Genomic DNA, 20385 nt, shown 5'->3' with positions numbered 1-20385 from the left:
GGCAAAACACCCGATTATACTGTAAAGCCGCATTTACTCTGGAATGGCAGGTCTGTCATTTCTTATTACGAACTCCTACTATTAGATTTGTTCCCACATCCTGACCCGGAGCTTCTCTGAGGAAGGTCCCTTATTAATTTTAGTCTTCTTCAATCACGGCAGTCATGGCCCTGAAGTCTGGGGCAGGGCAGGACCTTTTGGGGATGATAAGGCTTCCCCAAGGTGTAAATACCTGTTTTCTACATACTGAAATTTCATCATGTATTTGTTTTTGCTTTTATTGTGGTAAGAATGCTTAATGTAAGATTTAACCTCCTAACAAAATTTTGAGTGTGCAGTACAGTATGATTTTAACTATAGGCATCCATCATGATTTTTTATTTGAGCTTGATTTGATCTACTTTACCCAAATTAAAAACAAAAAATGTGTTGATGTGGATGGATCCTTGCAATTTCTATTCTGCCCATTGCTATCATAGGCCTACAGAGGCCATAAAGTATTCAACTTTGAGTTCATGAATATTTTTCCTTATTTAGATTCTGACTTTCAGCAAAACCCTGTGTCACTCTAAAAAAATTAATTGAATTTTATGAATAGGCAGTATATTCACATAGTTCATATTGAAAAGGGCACAAAAAATTGCAATGAAAAGTGTGGATCCCACCTCTGTCCCCTGCTCCTTGGTACCAGTTTCTTGCACATCCTTCCAGGAACATTTTATACCTAGAAAAGGAAATGTGTGTATGTTTTCTTCCTTTTTTACACAGATGGTAGGATCCTAGATAAACCATTTGCAACTTTCTTTTTACACTTAATAATCTAAATCAGAGTTAATTAGTTAATCTCATCCATGTAAGAACGTCTTAAGTTTTTTAGTCCCAGAAACCTTTATGAACAGGAAACGTTCACTGGTATTTTTTGAGGTTTTAACTTCTTTCAGAATCACCATTTCCTGAGGCCTGACTTCTGTGAAAAAACTAGGAGGAGGAGGTTGTTAAAGTCCCCACCCTCCACTTCTGCTCTAAAAAACTACGAACAGCACATTTAGTCTTCATTGGGCAGTGTGAGAAATAGGTTTTAATTGCACTTTGAAGTCTGTAAGTAAGCCCGAATGCAAGTGAAAACAGGTACAGTTTCTTCTTCAAACAACTTTTGTGTGTGTGTTCTGTGCCCAGTGACATTGATCTTGTGGTATTTGGGAAGTGGGAGAACCTTCCCCTCTGGACCCTGGAAGAAGCTCTCCGGAAACATAAAGTTGCAGATGAGGATTCGGTCAAAGTTCTAGACAAAGCAACTGTAAGTTCTTCTAGCATTTCATCTTAAAATCTCTAGTTACTTATGCATGAAGCTTACAAAATTAAAATTTAGTTTTGGAGAGCATAGTTGGATTCTCAGTGAATGATTCTTTGGTTTCATTAATGATCACACTACCTTATGTGAAACAGATGAACTCGTTGTCGTTATATATTTCTTTAAAATATAGTACTCCATTTTATCATATATAATACTGTAGAGTTTTTAAATATAAGTGTATTTCTATTTATTTATTTATTTTTAATTTTTTTTTTTAACGTTTATTTATTTTTGAGACAGAGAGAGACAGAGCATGAACGGGGGAGGGTCAGAGAGAGGGAGACACAGAATCTGAAACAGGCTCCAGGCTCTGAGCTGTCAGCACAGAGCCCGACGCAGGGCTCGAACTCACGGACCGTGAGATCATGACCTGAGCCGAAGTCGGCCGCTTAACCGACTGAGCCACCCAGGCGCCCCTAAGTGTATTTATATTTAAAAAGTGTAAATAAAAATTTGGATATTTATTTAACAGTTTTATAGTCACACAGAGGATGTTGCTGTCCTCTCTTACTTTGTGTCCTTAAAAAAATTCTTCATACAGCTGACCCTTGAACAACATGGGGGTTAGGGGACCCAACTCCCCACACTGGTAAAAATCCACATGTAACTTTGGACCCCCCAAAAACTTAACTGCTAAGAGCTTTCTGTTGACTGGATTACTGATAACATAAATAGTTGATTAGCACATATTTTGTATGTTATATATATCATATACTACTATATTCTTACAATAAAGTAAGCTAGAGGAAAGAAAATGTTAAGAAAATCATAAGGAAAATACAGTACAGTATTGTGTAAAATTGTGTAAAAGAGGAGCCACGCAGTTTAAACCTGTGTTGTTCAAGGGTCAGCTGTAATTGAAATTTTGTAGATCAAGCAACTCGATATTTTAACTCTTATCTAGAATAGCCATTAAAAAACTTTCATAGATGCTCATTATGGAAATAAATTTATCTATTTTAGAAGTTCGGAGTTTTGTATATTAAGTTTTCTTAGAACAAAACAGCTTATAAAAAGCTATTAATTTGAAAACCCAGTTCTGGTACATAGAGTTTGCTGACCTGAGTTTTCTAATACACAGTGCAAATAGAGCCTTTTTTTAAATAAAATTAAAAAAAAAAGTTTATTTATTTATTTTGGTGGAGGGGGGAGGGGCAGAGAGAGAAGGAGAAAAACAGAATCCCAAGCAGGTTCCAAGCTTAGCATGGAGCCCAACATGTGGCTTGATCCCACCACCGCAAGACATGGCCTGAGCCGAAATCAAGAGTTGAAAGCTTAACTGACTGAGCCACCCAGGTGCCCCAAGCCTTTTTTTTTTTTTTAAGAGAATTTCTAATATCTTCTATAAACCATCCAGTGATTTTTTATTTGAGAATAATTCTCAGGTTTTAACTTCTCTTGGTAGGTTGTTTTATGGGCTATTTGCAAAACTGACCAATAATGCCAATAATTAACAGACTTAAGAGAGCAGATTTCTTATTAGGAACAATTTGCCGATACACCTGACATTAATCATAAGGATCGAGTTGGAAACTGTTGTCCAAAGTACAAAATGTTGAGAAAGGTCCAAAGTACAAAAGGTTGAGAAAGGTTTTTTGTTACCTGATTTCAAAATTCTCAACCAATAGAAATGATAATATACATTGTATGAGGCTCCGTGCTAAATATGTGAAGTATCTAGAAGACCAAGCAGACTGTGTAGTACGTAGTAATCAGAACACTCAAGAGTTTTTCTGTCCGTATGAGGAGGTCAAGACCTTAAGTCTAGTAACCTTTCCCATCCTCTGGTGTGTTATTTAACTTGGTCCACATATTTTAATTTTGCCTTTCTTCTCTTTTAGGTACCTATTATTAAATTGACAGATTCTTTTACTGAAGTGAAAGTTGATATCAGCTTTAATGTACAGAATGGCGTGCGAGCAGCTGACCTCATCAAAGATTTTACCAAGGTCAGAGAAGGCATAGTGTTTATGCAGTGAAACTACTAGGAGTGGAGTTTTGCTTTGTGATTCTGTCGTGGTGTCCTGATATGCATTGCTAAACTATACTTATGTGTGTATTGCTGACAATTGCCTCTTTTCTGTGGGATGGTTTTACTTTCCTTGAATCTGCTTGTAATAATCAGTAATTTATAACGTGACTTAAGGTTAAGGGTTGGGAAAGCGTTTTGAAGAACTTCTCTGCTCTAGATCCTTCCTTTTAGGGAGACAAGGGCTGAAATCGAGCCAAACAGTTGATTCTTGTCATCTGCTTTAATCTCTTAAGAGTTTAGGTGAAGCACCTCTGTAGGCCCCCAAATCACCTGTAAGGTAGTTCCTGCAGGTTTCCTGACTTTGTCTTGAAGTGATAGAATGTCTGTTTTCATTGGTTCTGTCAAGATGGGGTAGAATTTGTCAACATCTTCAAAGCATTCACGTGCTTAGACGTGTCAGCCTTTTTCTCATTAAGCTAAAAATGTTAACTGCTTTGGTTTATGTAGAATATCTTTTCTGTCCGTTCACAATACTTTTATCAACTCTACAGATTCACCTTTTTCTCTTCATGTAAGAAATAAATTTAACTACTTTGTCATGTTGTAAACATTATATTCTCATGTAAATGTGCAGAGTATAGAAAAGCAGAAAAAGAAAAATACTGTCCATAATCCCACTCTTTTTGGAGGTGTTGGGTGTATGTAAATTTTCTTTTTCCCAGAAAGGAAACCTTTTTAAAATTGAGAATAATGTGCATGATAGAAAATTTACCACTACCAAAGGAAAACGAAAAGCAAGTCACTTTATACCTTATATGCTTAGATCGGTTTCATGGGATTTGCCATCATCAACCTTTTTTTTTTTTTTTAATTTTTTAAAAAACATTAAAAATGTTTATTTAAGAGAGAGAGCAAGAGGGAGTATGCATGCTATCGGGGGAGGGGCAGAGAGAGAGGGAGACACAGAGTCTGAACCAGGCTCCAGGCTCCAAGCTGTCAGCACAGAGCCTGACATGGGGCTCGAACTCACAAACTGTGAGATCATGACCTGAGCCGAAGTCAGACACTTAACTGACTGAGCCACCCAGGCACCCCAGTCATCCTCTTTTTTGCTTGTTTATCCTCTTGAAATTTTTAACAAAAGGAATAGCGTGCTATGTACACATTGTCTTATACTTAATGTATCAGCACAGACAGGTTTCCTTCATTCTTTTCCTTGACGACACAATAGTCTTTTGTCAGCACATGTCATGCTTTGTGTAGCATTCCTCTAGTGATGTTTCTAGGGTTTTTTGCTATTGTAGAAAGTGCTTGAACATCCGTCCATACCTGCCATCTTTCTTTACACTTGTAAAATGTTTGTAGGAAGATTCTGGAAGTGGAATTTCACAAGTCAAAGGATACATGCAGATCAAAGTCTGTTGGAAATGTGCCTGATTGTTCTTTAAAGAGACTATTTACAACTTCAACCATAACGTTTAAAAATGATTATTTCTCCATAGATTTGTAGTTATTTCTCATGCTTGCCGACTTTGACATGATTTGCAAAAGTAGAGACTTTTTTCTTTTGGAAGCAGTACCAGTGTGTGTTCAGAGTGTCAAGAACAAACTACAAGTCACTAGTAGTTCTACCACTCCTCGGTGATGGCTGTTAAGACTTCTTTCTAGATGTTTGGGCCTGCTGTATTCCCCTCAGCGTCCTTAGCTAGGGCCTGGCTTGTGGAGAGCACTTAATGAGTATGAGCATGAGTGAAGGATGGACCCACACTCTTCATGTTTGCCAGCTCAGGTGTCCTCACCATCTCTGTAAAGCGTGGTCACCTGCCCACATGGAAGGCGGCAGGCAGGACCCTTAGTGCCCCTGCTCCTAGGCTGTGCACCGTCCTCTGAAGGACCCTGGTCTGTTTGGTGGAGGGCCACCTAAGAAAAGTGATTCTTTAAAACCCCACTGATGTAGTACTTTACAAGTTGAGAATTGTTGTGTACTGTTGGTGTTAACCTGTTTACAAGTGAATTATCCTATGGTAATGGCCATAAATCAGTGTCATCAAATATATATTGCTAGTGTTTCTGTCCCATAGTGAGTGCTTGGATGCCATTATTTACATCTACATGTTTTAGATCCTTCGTTGTGAGGAGAAAATCCTTAATTATTTATAGCTTACTTTTTTATAGCTTGCTCTTAAAATAGAAAATTAAGTGTGTTGGATATCTCCACTAAAGTCTGTTAATATAAGGACCCAGTTTATGCTCCTGTTGATGCTTAGCACGATTACTGATGTAGGAATTCACTGAAAATACAATTTTCTTTTTCAGAAATATCCTGTATTACCGTACTTGGTTTTAGTATTGAAACAATTCTTATTACAGAGGGACCTTAATGAAGTATTTACAGGTGGAATTGGTTCTTATAGTCTCTTTTTAATGGCAGTCAGTTTCCTTCAGGTAAGTTGTATGATTATATATCATGCCTCGTGTACACTAAAATAAAATTAATCCATCAGGAAATCATTTTGGAAAAAAATTTAAATCAAGCTCTAATTGGAATGCTTCCCTTAATTACTTATGACTTTTCACTTTAAAATGGGACTCTTTATAATTTTATAAATAAGTATTTTTAAATCTCAGGAAATAATTTTTGGTTTGTTTTTAACCCCATATGTTCTAGTGGTTTTAAGAATTTTCACTGAAATTTTAACATGCATAGGTATGGCGTGCTTTTTGTAAGTGTAAGTGGTAGTATAAATGTCAAAAATAGTATCTTCTAAGCAACAAATCTTGGAAGTTTAGCTGGAATGGAGATCTGCTATCTGGGTGGAGTGATTTAGAAGTCTTAATGTTGTCTGTGAATGTGTTCATGAACCGCAGTGCTGTCAATGGCCCGACTCCGCTCATGAGTCAGAATGATTCCCTGACGTTTTGGGCCAAGCCAGCCCTGTTAGCATCCTAGGGCAGCTGTGAAATTCAGCCTTGAATTTTGTAAATAAATTGTCCCCCACCAGTTCTGTACTGGTGGGGCTTTAGTGTTGTCTGAAGCAGTACAGCCTGCCGTTACTCCAGTTCCCTGTTGGCTGCTAGCCTAACCAGAATTCTAATAGTATTGTTTTATAGGAGTGAGGATGTCTCTTATTTTACCCACCTTGATAATTGAGAGAAAATCCAATATAATTTCTTTTTTTTTTTTTCCTGGTTTTAGTTACATCCCAGGGAAGATGCTTGCATCCCCAATACAAACTATGGTGTTCTTTTAATAGAATTTTTTGAATTATACGGACGACACTTCAATTATTTAAAGACTGGCATCCGGATAAAGGATGGTGGTTCGTATGTGGCCAAAGATGAAGTACAGAAAAATATGCTTGATGGCTACAGGCCATCGATGCTTTATATTGAAGATCCTTTACAACCAGGTATTGAAATTAGGTAAATTTGTGGGCATTCAAAGAAAGGGCATTGCCACTGTTGTACTTTAAACTCTTTTTAGAAGAGGGGCACCTGGCTGGCTTAGTAGGTGGAGCGTATGACTTGATCTTGGGGTCAGGAGTTCGAGCCCCATGTTGGGTGTAGGGATTACTTAAATAAATAAATAAATCTTTTTTAAAAGCCCCACAACTAACTAACTCTCTCTCTCTCTCTCTCTTTATAGGTTGTTTTATTTTTTAAACATTTATTACATTTATTCATTTTTGAGAGACAGAGACAGAGTGCAAACGGGGGAGGGGCAGAGAGAGAGGGGGGACAGAATCCAAAGCAGCCTCCAGGCTCCAAGGCTGTCAGCACAGAGCCTGATGTGGGGCTTGAACTCAAGAGCCGTGAGATCATGACCTGAGCTAAAGTTGGATGCTTAACCGACTGAGCCACCCAGGTGCCCCTCCACAACTCTCTTTAGAGAGTGAAAATAAAAAATTAACTTCTAATTGTACTCATTATTTTTCCTCAAAATATCTTGCAAGAAAACATGAAAACACAACACACACGCCAGAAAAACACGCTGCATATTCCCAGTGAGCTGGGAGTAGAGGCTGTTTGGCCCTGAGAGGCAAAGGAGTATAGATACTAGCTGTTGGTTTGGGTGGCTTGTGCGCGTCTCCAGTTTGCAGGCCTTTTTCTTCTTTGTCGTGACCTTGTTGGCCCTGATTTTAGCCCATTGTCAGTCAGGGCTTTGAGCGAGGTTCCTGAAGCCCTACAAGGCAATAAACATGGTAATACAGCTCAGAAATGATGAGCAGAAGGGTTCAGAGAGACTGTTTTCCTTTTGAGCCCCTTCTTTCCTCTTTTAATTTTGCACAGTCTCCCTGTGCCTTTTCCAGCTTCATGGTGGCTTGAAAGGGAACAGCAGATTCCTTCCTTGCTGTCATGGGGTTGTGTTTGTTTGCTTGTATCCTAGTTTTTCTGGGCACTATTTTTTCTTGCTATCATTGTAGGATATTTAGATTCTGTATTACCAGACTTCAGTGGAGATGCTTTTAGTCGTTTGCTTCACTGTGTTAACTTTGAAAATGATTAAGGAAAGGGAGTTAAGAGAGTAGTCATCTAGGGGCCCTTCTCTGGCTTATTGTGCCATATTGTAAACCTTAATAGTTCTACGTGTTCATTCATGGAGGAAATGTTTATCAGGAAGCTTCTCTACGTAAAGGGCACAAAGATTTTCAGCAAGATGCTCCTTGCTTCAGGAGCTTATAATTTAGTGCTGGAGATATTTAGATAGCTAATAGAAACAAAAGACAGGGATATCTCATTTAGCTTGGTTTCACTCTTAGGAGAGAGCAGGCAGTTAACTCCTTTGTTTGCATGACTGTATGTAAGATAGTCCCTGTGGGGCCAGAATACATTGAGGCAATTTATATGCCATAATGTACTTACTGCAGGATACACACATTCAGAGCCTGGGGAGTTGTGGGGATGGCCACCCGCTCTGCCCAGATTCTTTGTGCAACTGTATAAGGAAAGCAATTACCTTTGCTCTTCTGGAAGAGGGCCTGTGCACATTTAGTTCTTATTAAGCACTGGTCACGCTTACTATCTTCTATATATGTTTCTTTTAAAGGTAATGATGTTGGAAGGAGTTCATATGGGGCCATGCAAGTGAAACAGGCCTTTGATTATGCCTATGTTGTTTTGAGTCATGCTGTATCACCAATAGCGAAATACTATCCCAACAATGAAACGGAGAGGTAAAGGCTTAACTAAAGACAGCCCTTTGGGTCAAAATTGGTTGTGGCTTCGTATCTCCGAATTAACGTACTCCCTCTTTTTTCTTTAAACGCATGCAGCATATTAGGTAGAATAATTAGAGTAACGGACGAAGTTGCCACGTACAGAGATTGGATATCAAAACAGTGGGGCTTGCAGAATAGGCCTGAGCCTTCATGCAATGGTAAGAGTTTTTCATTGATTGATTGACCGAACATTAGTGGCTCTTCTGTGTTGTGTGTGTTTAATGGGAAGAAACGTTTTCCAATCTTTTGCCACTCTTTCAGGAAATGGTGTTACCTTGATAGTAGATACTCAGCAGTTAGATAAATGTAATAATAATCTATCTGAAGAAAATGAAGCCCTTGGAAAATGTAGAAGTAAAACTTCGGAATCTCTTAGTAAACACTCTTCAAACTCTTCATCAGGTCCAGTGTCTTCCTCTTCTGCCACACAGTCCAGCTCTAGTGATGTCGTAAGTATGAGGACGTGGCTTTTCTGAACCTATGCTTAGGAGTTCTGTTGGGGGGTTAGCTGTCTAGAGGGCTAAACTTAATTCCTTTGCTTATTTATTACTGGGAAATTTTAATAACTTATATTGATTGTACATGTCCCCAACATTGGATTAAAATTTTGAAGCATACAGCAAAAGTGAGAGAATTTTAGTGAACATCCATATACATCGCCATTAGACTCTGCCATTAACATGTTACGTACTTATCCCATAGCTAGCCATCCATCCATCCCTCTATCCACTAATTCATCTTATCCTTTGATACATTTCAAAGTAAACTACAAACATCGGTACACTTCCCCTAAAATACTCTAGCGTGCTCATTACTGACCAGTATTCAGTATTTGGTTCGTTTTTTCTTTTGATACAAAATTGATGTACAAAGAAATCTAAATTGTGCATCAGTGAATGTTAACACTGTGTGCACATGTGTGACCCCAACTATAACAAAGTACAGACTGTTACCATCATCCCAGAGAGGTCCTTCATGACGCTTTCCAGTCAGTCCCGAATTCCACCCCAGAGGTAACCACTCTTAAGATTTTCTAATACCACAGATTAGTTTGGCCTGTTCCAGAATTTCACATAAGTGGAATCATTATCGTGTATACTCCTTTGTGTAAGGCTTCTTCCACTCAGTAATGTTTTTGAACTTCTTGATTGAATTTTTTTCAGTTGAGGTATAATTCACATAACATGAAGTTCACTATTTTAAAATACACAGTTCAGTGGTTTTCAGTATATTCAGTGTTGTGCAGCCATTGCCACTAAGCCCAGTATATTGCCATCTTCCTGAAAGAAACCCATCAGCCACCTCTAACCATTCCTCCCTCCCCGAATCCCTCGGCAGCCCCACCTCTGCTTTCGGACTCTAACTTACAGTTATACCTACAGTTACTGTTCCTCATCAGGGTTAATTGTGAGTGTGCTTCCTTGAGATATAAAATGGGCTTACCCATTATTTGAATTTTGACTTCATTAAGTCTGTGACATATAGAGTAATCTAACTGTGGAAGGGACTTCATTTTATGTTGTTGGCAATGACCACGGATCGTAATGGAATCATGAATCCTCATATGCACCATCTACCTGCGTGCCTTTTTCCTTCCTAGGGGAGAGTTCTAGAGGACGGAGCTGAGCTAGAGGTCACAGACACAGTGGGGCAGACACAAAGACAGCCTCAAGAGCGAGCTTTAGGGACTATGAGTGTGAAGGTGAAGGGTAGACCTGAGCAGAGAAGTAGCACAGTTGTGTCCCAGGCAGCCCAGAAACAGGTGGGGCTCAGCCCGTCGTCTCCCGGAAGTTCTTAACCACGCGGGGTGTTCGGTTGGAGCACTCACTGATTGTTTATCACAGATGCGCAGAAATTGAGCCTTTTGAATCAGTCGTTTTGTATTTGGTTGAAGACGTTGAGTCCGGGACCTGGGGCCTTATCTTTGCCGTGCTCTTTGCACTGTACCGTGGTTCATTTCCTATCAGTGGAGGTGCAGATAAACTTGGACCTCTGTGAGCCCCTTCCAGGCTTATTAACAAGGTCAGGTCTAGACAATAGGTTTAACAACGAACAGAAACCTTCTGATAAAATAAGCCACCTAAGATGTTTGGAGGGAAATTTGTGGAGGCAACTCAAGCGGTTAATTTTGTCAATTCGTCAAGGTGCTTCCCTTAACTCCCAAATGGCTAAATTTAGTCTAAAAGATGAATATCTGAATTACTAATACGTCACATAATAACTCATATGACTTATGTTAGGATTCTGATGCGACACCATGCAAAACCCCGAAACAGCTGCTCTGCCGTCCGTCCACTGGGAACCGGGTAGGGTCGCAGGATGTGTCCTTGGAATCATCCCAGGCGGTTGGGAAAATGCAGAGCACCCAGACCAGTAACACCTCCAACAGCACCAACAAATCTCAGGTGTGTGGAATTTGTGTGTTTTTAATTGTTCATATTCAATACAGACTATTTAGAATTTCTCAAGCGTGAATATATATACACATTGTGGGTTTGAAGAAAACTCTAGGTTGGAAGAACAAACCTGTTTTGTTCTAAGAGGTTCCAAAGCACAATGCTTCCTGTAACAGGGTGTCCTGAAGATCATTATGAGACGCCACTGTAATGTAAACCTTTGTGGGCATTTAGCGACTGGTCCTCATAAGACGTCCCGGCCACCCCACCTTAGTACAGATTCAGCATTTAAACAATTGCACTGAGTTTTTATTTTTTAAAAAAAAATTTTTTTTCAATGTTTATTTATTTTTGGGACAGAGAGAGACAGAGCATGAACGGGGGAGGGGCAGAGAGAGAGGGAGACACAGAATCGGAAACAGGCTCCAGGCTCTGAGCCATCAGCCCAGAGCCCGACTCGGGGCTTGAACTCACGGGCCGCGAGATCGTGACCTGGCTGAAGTCGGACGCTTAACCGACTGCGCCACCCAGGCGCCCCTTAACTGAGTTTTTAAAAGATTCAGTTGTACTTGAAGTAAGCCCACTATAAGCTTTTGCATGACCTCATGGCAATGTTTTGCACATCTGGGAGTAATATATCCTTCTTTTATATTTTGTTTTCTTTATTTTTAATGTTTATTTACCTTTTTGATATTAAAATAATTTTTTAATGTTTATTTATTTTTGAGAGAGAGAGAGAGAGAGCAAGCAGGGGAGGGGCAGAGAAACAGGGAGACACAGAATCAGAAGCAGGCTCCGGGCTCCGAGCTGTCAGCATAGAGCCCGACACGGGGCTCGAACCCATGGACTGTGAGATCATGACCTGAGCTGGAGTCAGACGCCCAACCGACTGAGCCACCCAGGCACCCTCACCTTTTTTATATTTTAATATTCAGTACATAGTTGCTTGTGTTGAAATGATCAGATAGTGGGTCAGCTGTCGATGAACATCAGCTTTGACTTAGGCCACAGAGAATACTCTATTTTCAGTTGTGTAAGTTGTCTAAAATTTTATTAATCATGAGTAAGGAATCAAAATGAGGAAAGAAGCCATTTCATACTGGGCTCTGACCCAAGGCCATCTCACCCTCTCTCCGTACGGTGGAGACCCTGGGGAAGGCCTCTTGGAGTAGAGATGGACTGTTACGTCAGTCACCTCATGTCTGACTCCCAGAATCTACTTCACCTATACAGCCTTGGTCATGTGCACCAAACACACATCCATGTAGAAACAGCAACAGAGTGACAGGTGATAGCAGGATGTAAGATGACCGTGACCTGACAGTGATCAGGGGTCCGTGATGACCCCTGACCTGGCAGCACACCTTTGTGTCTAAGAGCTTCTTCGGTAATGCTGTTTATTATGTGGTATATTGATGGATAGGTTCCTTGAGAAAAGTTTCACATTCCATATACTCTGAAGAGGGAAGAGGGCAAGGCAAGGAAGGCAATGGTCTGTGTTTTCCAGTGTTTCCATGAAAAAAAAGAAACAAAAGTTTTAGAGCTCAGGAGACTGAGTCCCTGAAGTATCGTTTTTTGCCTGCTGGGTAACTTGGCATATTCCTCATTTGAAAGCTCCCTGAGTCAGGTCTTAGTGAGTGCTCCACTGAATTCACAATACTGATGTCTCTTTGACCGCTTTCTTTCTCTGCAGCATGGATCAGCAAGGCTCTTTCGTTCTTCCAGCAAAGGCTTCCAAGGTACAACTCAAACAAGCCATGGTTCCTTGATGACAAACAAACAGCATCAAGGCAAATCAAATAATCAGTATTACCATGGCAAAAAGAGGAAACACAAGAGGGATGCCCCCCTCTCAGACCTTTGTAGATAGTCGGCGTTGTGCGATGGACTGTCTTCTGTGTGCAATGGTCTCATGCTCAGGACAGTTGGATAGGGACTCCTGGCGCTCGGGAGCCTTACACTGTTCAGACTTTGATTTAGCAACTGCGTTTTTTCCCAGCTCGCCACGGAATGGATCATGAAGACTGACAACTGCAAAAACAAAAAGCAAGCAAAAAAGGGGGAAAAAAAAAGGCTGCTCATTTGATAAGTCATATGCTACAACAGGGTCATTTTAAGATTTAAAGCTTGAATGTAAAATAAATATATTTCTCATTGGCTTTATGCAGAGTTATAGGGAATAATATTCAGTGTGGGTAGGGTGATAGGAACAAAAACCAATTTCAGAGGATGGGGTGGGGAAAGAAAACAAAAGTATCTTATAGGAAGTCCAGATTCCAAAGGGGAAAGTGATCTGTGCATGTTTTCTTTTTTTTTTTTTTTAATATTTTTGCATATATTTACCATTTTATTGTGTGTATATATAGATGACCATATAGGAAATTGATATTTGTAATAGTGGATTTGTTAATACTTTTTACATAACATTACTGTTTAAATTGTAAACAGATTTTTCTCAGGATTAGTTTCAAAAATAATCTGAATTGTCATCTTAACATCCATATATAGGGAAGTGATTAGTTCTATTACTCAATTTGTTTTCCTCAGCATTGAAATGACTTACTCTAGAACCCTTGTGACCTGCTGCAAAAATTTTTCCTCTAAAGAAAAGGTTTATGGTGGCAAATGACGTTTTATTTTGTAAAAAAAAAAAAAAAAGCAAAAAAAAAGAAAAAAAGAAAAGAAAAAAGAAAAAAAGAAAGAAAAAAAAAACGTACTATGTACTTTTGTGTAAACACTGAAAAGCTCTAGTCATCTCTAAGAATTAACTTGCAACTGTTTTCTATAGTGCTGTCGTCTTGGGCAATGGGCAATTACATGACTTTGTGTTTGTTTCCTTTGCAGTCTTGTTTTGTTTTGTTTTTCTTCCTAATAGGGGAAAAAAAAAAAAAAAAAAGGCCGCCCGCGTCTGGTCCCATTCCTGTTGCGGTGAAACCCCGAGTCCCACAGACTTTGCATGCTGGCTCCCAACCCTGTGTGCAGTGTGTGCTTGGTTCTCTCGTCTCTTCTTCTTTTCTAAATCCATGCTTAACTACTGTGGGAGAGATTAACTGTAAACAGCTTTAATTAAATCATACTTATAAAAAACTATTTTCTTATACTCCACTTTATGCTTTTGGTATTGTTGATCTTTAAAAATTAAATGGTCTTTGATAATGGATCTATTTTGTATTGCCTTATTAAGACCAAATACTTCTTGTCATCCCATTCTTTATCCTCTCCTTCCATGGAATTGTTATCTTTAATTAAAACTTTTTAAAACATTGGCTTGTTTCAATCATACTGTAAATTTTGGTTGTGGTCAGCTTTGAGCGCAAATGAGATGTATAATTCTGTTACCCATCACATGTTGAGTCTGAAACTCGGGAATGTTGACTATAATAGGATGTAAGTGACATTTCTGAAAATGCTCTCTTTCAATGTGAAGGCTCTTGTGTTTAGCATCAGTGTATGTGGCTCTGTTAATTACAGCCATTTGGGAAATGAGATTCTTTTATATATATACATATAAAGTACTATTGGCTTTTAGGAATTTCTTTTATATACATTTATGAAATACTGAAGACCAATCAGATCATTAATGGACACTTAGTGCAACTTTTTATAAAGAAAATAATGCTAAAGTAAGACCAAAACTGATGTTATCACTGAAATTGACAGTTTTCAATATGTTCGTATTTTAATTCACAATGGGAAAATGTGTTCCACAACTGGAAACTCATGATACTTGTGTAAATCGTGGAAAATTTTAAATGTGATGTTATTTTGACAATGTTTTAAATTTTAGAGTCACATTTTATTCTGATCAGAATTTTTATCAAGATGTTGAGCTTTTGTGTTTTGAAACTAGTTTGTCATAACATATTGTGCTTAATCACAGTATTTATTTTCTAGGACTATTGTGAATGTGTAGACTTATGTTTACTGCTAAGGGAACAATTATTTATAAAATGATATTAAATCCAGTATTAGCTGCCTATTTCAGACACTTAATACTTGCAGAGATCCATTGTTACATTTACCACACTGAAGTTTTGTTTTGTTTTGTTTTGTTTTAAGAATCACCCTCATTGTTGAAAGTAAATGTACTCTTAGGGTGCAGATATTAGCGTTCCAATAAGCATGTGATTATATTAAGGTGGTGGTAGCGGGAAGATAATCTTGATTCCATTGGGAATCTTAGGTTTTCGTAAATTTATTGGGAAAATAGTTTTTCCTGTACTGCTGAAGTTTCTTTTTGGTAAACAGTATCTTTCTAAAAGAAAAAGCATGAAGGAGAAATTGAGGTGTGTACATATCCTCAAATGACCAGCATTGTATTCGTGAATACTGTGTATCTTGCAATGAACAGTGTGGAAGCTGTTCATTTTTCAATCTGAAGTAAAATACTTTCAAGAACTTTTAGTTTGCCTGCTCATTTGTTTTGTACATTTCATCTCTGTATTTGACTCCTGTCTTTTTTTCTCTTTTGAGTTTTAATACTTTCTATGAAGATTTTGTGAGTATATCAGAAATGTGTCATTTAAATATTACAGTCCATCCATACTCATGAGTCATAACCTTCCTTTGCTCGTACTTGTAGAATGGGATTTCACCAATTCTGCCTCACTGTGGTGACATTTCTCGGGGAGTCATGTATGTGTGCCTGGTCGGTGTTGGAGCGCCTTGAAAAGTTCTGATAAACATTTCAGTACTGGTTTTCAGAAGTGTTGATGGGTCATAGACACGTCAGCATAAAACCTGAATAGTTATGTTTTGATGACAAAGGTAAATGCATTTTTTTCCTGCAGTTTTGAGGTGTCCGTGAAGGAGCCTGGTTTTTAGCGTCTTTGTCTTGTTTGGAGATGTTGCATGTGGTTTTCAAATCTAGCTTTGCTCTCGGGATCTACTGGTTTTACATACAGTTGCCCTCCAGGCTTCAACAGCCTATTTTTCTTTTCTTTTTTTTTTTTTTTTTGTCCTATTTTGAGTGTGTTTTACTTTTACTTGCATTTTGAGCCTGTCATTAATACTTGGATTATTTGCTGTGGCTCCAGATATTCCTGGGTAAAGTCTTCACAGGGTAAAAACATGCATGCGAGGGAGAGCGTTACTAATAGTCTTTCTCCTCTGAAGTCTCGTACCTCCATGTGTTTTCTCGTTCCCTCCCCTGTGTCATGGTTAGTGTGAGTTGTGTTTGTCTTAACCTATGGACTCGTGTTTGGGGTTTCCAGAGCTGTAGGCCTGCCAGGAGAGCGGATGGCCACGGTGAGCTGTAGGGCCCTCTTACTGCAATGTGTTCATTGCAAAGACCTCCCCACTGACTAGGATGTAGTTATCAAGGTTGCTCTGTAGAAGTCCCTAGAAATCACCATTATTGGGTATTATTGATAAGTTTTGTTGATTTTTTTTTTGTTCATAGTTACATTTCAATTTTATTTTAATGTGGATGTACAGTTCAAAACTGATCAGTTCCTTTGATTATTACATGCTGTTGATCTCTTAGTGTTTCAATCACTGACTAGGAATGTTGATAGGAGATTGGTTGCTTCTCACTTAACTTTTCAAGAACTAAATGGTAACATATAAAAAAAAGACATTCCTAATTTTCCTGTGATAAATATTGAAATGTTAAATTAATGATTAGAAGAGTTTATTCTTATCCATCAGTTCTTGCTCTCTGAGCTCATTTAAATTACTTCGGTTAGTGGAGAGTAACATTCTCATCAAGTATTTTGTGAGGAAAATATTCCATAAATGGCTCTATTGAACTTAATTGAGTAGGAAGTTATATTTAATAGTTACTCTTTATCCTAATTTTCATCAGTGACCTAATTCATCTAGTGATGTATTTAGAGAATGGTGCAGCATCACAGTGGGAGCAAAGATGTGTAAAAGCAGTTCTTGGAAGTGATGTCTGTATCTTGCCTCAGCTTCTGAACCTCAAGACTCTATTTTATCAAAATATTTATGGGCGGAATGAACATTAAAAGAACAAATTTTAATACGCTACTTGATATTTAACATAACTGAGAAACTAGTCCAAGCTGACCGTGGAAGTTATTTGCATGGCTCGGAAACTTGACGTGACCCAGAAGCCTTGTTCTTTACCGTCTTCTTGTGAGCTGTTTTAACTTTATGCCTTGAGCACCTTTTTTTTTTTTTTCATCAAAGATAATGACCTAAATATCTGTATAAATTGAATGTTGACAGAATTAAGCAGAAGAATTGCTTTATATAAACTCTGCGGATGTATTTGACATCCAGAATTAAATATTTACTTAAGGGCAGCTTTTCAGTTAATACACTGCTAATGTTTGTTTTACTCTTAGGCAGGGTTTTGATTTTAAGTATTTGGCCTTTACATTTTCTACTTAAGTGTATGCCCTATTAAGTGTAACCTAGTCCACAGTCTACTAGCCAGAAGGAGGGAACACCGTAGAAGAGACTGAACCAGACAGATGGAGATAGCACATCCCCTTTGGTGGTTATGAACTTGAGGAATCGCCAGGATTTGCCGAGAGAAATGTTAGCTGTATCGCTAAGAACAGACAATAACAGACAGTCTCTTAATTTGTGTATTTTCAGTGAAAGTGTTTGTTGATATTTGCACATTATCTTTATTTTTGCATTCTAACATAAGTCTCTGTGGTTCTACACGGCCTTGACTCCTGGTCAAAGCAGCAGTTTCCATGTGGCCTGATTACAGGCCGGGTCTCCGCTAAGAAAACAGTCTGGATAAATTTGTTAGGAGTGTTGTTTTACCTTCAAGATGCTGTAATAATGAGAGCTTGTGAAGTCTCACAAGCTGGGCATTAGCAGAATCGTGTGGTAGGTGGGGAGGGGAGACAGAGGCCTAGGAGAAACTATCGAAGACAGTGACTTGGTGAAGCTGTCTCTCATGGATTAGTGACCTGTACCTTCCAAAGAGAATGAAATTATTTATTGGTTATCAGCCAGATTCTTTGAGTTGAAATTTATCTCCCCTTTCAACTTGGGTTCTGTGCAGTTCGTGGCTGTTGCCTAAATCATTTTGTGATTACCTTTTATATTTGGTTGCAGTCTGTCATAACCTGTCTCTTTGTCCCTAAACTGAAATCTCCAAAATGGAAGCTCCTGCTCTGGTTTTTACATATTTAAATTTTAAGGAGTCACTTTTTAAAAAGTCTCTTGAAAGTCCTATAATCCTAAAATATTCCAAAGACTTATTACAAGAGTATCAATCAAAGTGTTCACTGCACTCACCTCTAAAAAGCACTGTCTTATCGCACAGTGTGGTGAAAGTATAGTTTCTGGATATAAAACGTGAAGGGCTATAGAGATAAACATCTTTTAGCGAAATATACATAGATGTATATATTTAGAAGTTTGGCCCGCCAGTGTTTGTTTTTAATAACCTTTTCGTTTATTTCCTCCCTTGATCAGCATTGCCTTCTGTGTTAAGAAATGTGGACTCCTGTGAGGTGCTGGAGGTTTGAGTCATCTTGAAAGCTTTCCACTCTTGTCTAGTTACCGCTGCAGAGGCACTAAGGAATTTACCAGAAAAAGAGATTTGATACAAATGGTTTATGAAATCTCGACATTTCCTGAGGTCATTATCACTGGGCACCAGTTACCAATACTATGAATGAATTGCACACCTGGAAGCTCGCTTTTTGCTTTTTTTTTTTTAAAGCTCACGACGATTTCTTCAAAGACATCAATTGTTTGCCTCGAAAATTTTATAAATTGCATTTCTACGCACATCTGCCCCCAGTGCTTACCATTGGGCTTATTATTCATAATCTGCAATTCAATAAAGGCTTTGTGCTTTCATTTATCTTCAAAACCTCTGGTATGAGCCTTTATATAAGACTTGAATGGCTATTAAAAAAATTATCTTGTAATTCTAAAGACGACCCTGTTTAGACCAATGAGAGATTCTTCTGTACATAGATAGCATTTCTGTGGGCTTCCAGCCTTTGTAATGCCAGTCATGGAGTGGGAGATGCTTTAAGATGCACGGGTCTCTCCTGCACGGGTCTCCACAGCCACTGCAAGACTGAAGCCAACTCCCCACAGTCTGCTTACTTGCAAATACTGCCCCATTTGTATCCTTTGCTTTGACGCAAGGGGTTATGCTTGCTGTACTAAGAAGTTGAGATACTTTTTAAAAAAAATTTTTTTTTTCAACGTTTATTTATTTTTGGGACAGAGAGAGACAGAGCATGAACGGGGGAGGGGCAGAGAGAGAGGAAGACCCAGAATCGGAAACAGGCTCCAGCCTCTGAGCCATCAGCCCAGAGCCCGACGCGGGGCTCGAACTCACGGACCGCGAGATCGTGACCTGGCTGAAGTCGGACGCTTAACCGACTGCGCCACCCAGGCGCCCCGAGATACTTTAACCATAGGTTTTGTGGAGCCACGAGTTACACAGACTAAAAATAGAATAATGAAAATGTTTGGTTCTCCAAAGAACAGAGAAAGAAGTGGGGTTAATAACTAAGTGCAACCAGAGCGTGTTTTCCCAAGGGGGGAAGCCCTAGGACTTGGACTGACGGTGGTTGCCTGGAACCCAGCTGAGTGGTGGTGAAGAAAATCCTGGATAGTTTGCTTCCAGATCATCACAAGCTGACTTAGAGTGAAGAGTAGCTCAGCAGTCTAGACAACAGGCTGGTAAAGCCAGCTCTCCCGCCCCCCTCCCCAGCCTGGTCTCTTCTTGCACATGTACTGGAAATGTCCTTTTTTTTTTTTTTTTTGTTTTTTTTAAAGAGTATAATCAAAATATCTTGTTAGCATCCCAGAAGTTGCTCAAATGGTAAATTAGAGAATGAACTGAATATACAGGACGACTTTGTCCATCTACCTAGACACAGTGCATTTACTTAATTTCTCAACTAACGTGTGAATGCTCCATTGTGAAGAAATGTAAATAATATGTAAATATCTAAATGTAAGGATCTGGTTACCCTTCATCCTCTAATCCCACCTAGCTCCCTGGAGCTACCTGCTCTATTTATTTATTTTTATTTTTAGAGGGCGAGAGAGTCCCGAGCAGGCTCCACACTCAGCACAAAGCCCAACACGGGGCTCAATGCCATGCCCCTGGGCTCATGACTTGAGCTGAAATCAAGAGTCAAGACACTCAAATGACTGGGCCACCCAGGCGCCCCATTACCGTTTTAATATTTGCGGATGTAGCTGCCTAGATTTTTAAAAATGTATTTACATACATAAACCTATCTGCACATACATGTCAGGGAGTCTCTTCCCCTTTTGCATAAGTGGTAACATACTGTGGTATTCTGTAATCCCTCTACCCTCCAGAGAGCTCTTTCCCTGTCTACGCAGACAGAGGTCTATTTCATTCCTTTTATGATGCTGACTTTTGTTTGCAGGTAGCTTTAGTACATTAACATGTCAGATACCCCAGAGCCCTTCTAAACTGATAGATTTATGAAATATCCAGTACTTGAGCTTATCTTG

At 39.0% G+C, this 20385-nt stretch overlaps 1 protein-coding gene across 5 annotated transcripts in view; it reads left to right on the top strand.

Annotated features, from left to right (window-relative positions):
- TENT4B (terminal nucleotidyltransferase 4B) overlaps positions 1 to 18748 on the top strand; it is a 75581-nt gene extending 56833 nt beyond the window's left edge. Inside the window, exons 4-13 of one of the 5 annotated variants that reach the window (XR_007147464.1) lie at positions 1177 to 1297; positions 3196 to 3303; positions 5643 to 5771; positions 6523 to 6736; positions 8374 to 8500; positions 8600 to 8703; positions 8807 to 8994; positions 10786 to 10950; positions 12635 to 13571; positions 17482 to 17492. Coding sequence is in view for 4 of the 5 variants with exons in the window: in XM_047836414.1 (XP_047692370.1) it covers positions 1177 to 1297; positions 3196 to 3303; positions 5643 to 5771; positions 6523 to 6736; positions 8374 to 8500; positions 8600 to 8703; positions 8807 to 8994; positions 10786 to 10950; positions 12635 to 12811 (1333 nt within the window). In the remaining variant the exon portion in view is untranslated. Of the gene's footprint in view, positions 1 to 1176; positions 1298 to 3195; positions 3304 to 5642; positions 5772 to 6522; positions 6737 to 8373; positions 8501 to 8599; positions 8704 to 8806; positions 8995 to 10785; positions 10951 to 12634; positions 15341 to 17481; positions 17493 to 18345 lie in introns of those variants that run through there. The other 4 variants (XM_047836416.1, XM_047836418.1, XM_047836417.1 and 1 more) reach the window with 4 other exon arrangements.
- The last annotated feature ends 1637 nt before the right edge of the window (positions 18749 to 20385 follow it).

Source organism: Prionailurus viverrinus, chromosome E2 (assembly GCF_022837055.1).
Source record: "Prionailurus viverrinus isolate Anna chromosome E2, UM_Priviv_1.0, whole genome shotgun sequence".
NCBI classification, from domain to species: domain Eukaryota; kingdom Metazoa; phylum Chordata; class Mammalia; order Carnivora; family Felidae; genus Prionailurus; species Prionailurus viverrinus.
Note: the sequence above shows the minus strand (reverse complement) of the source record. Positions and strands in the feature narration are given on the sequence as shown.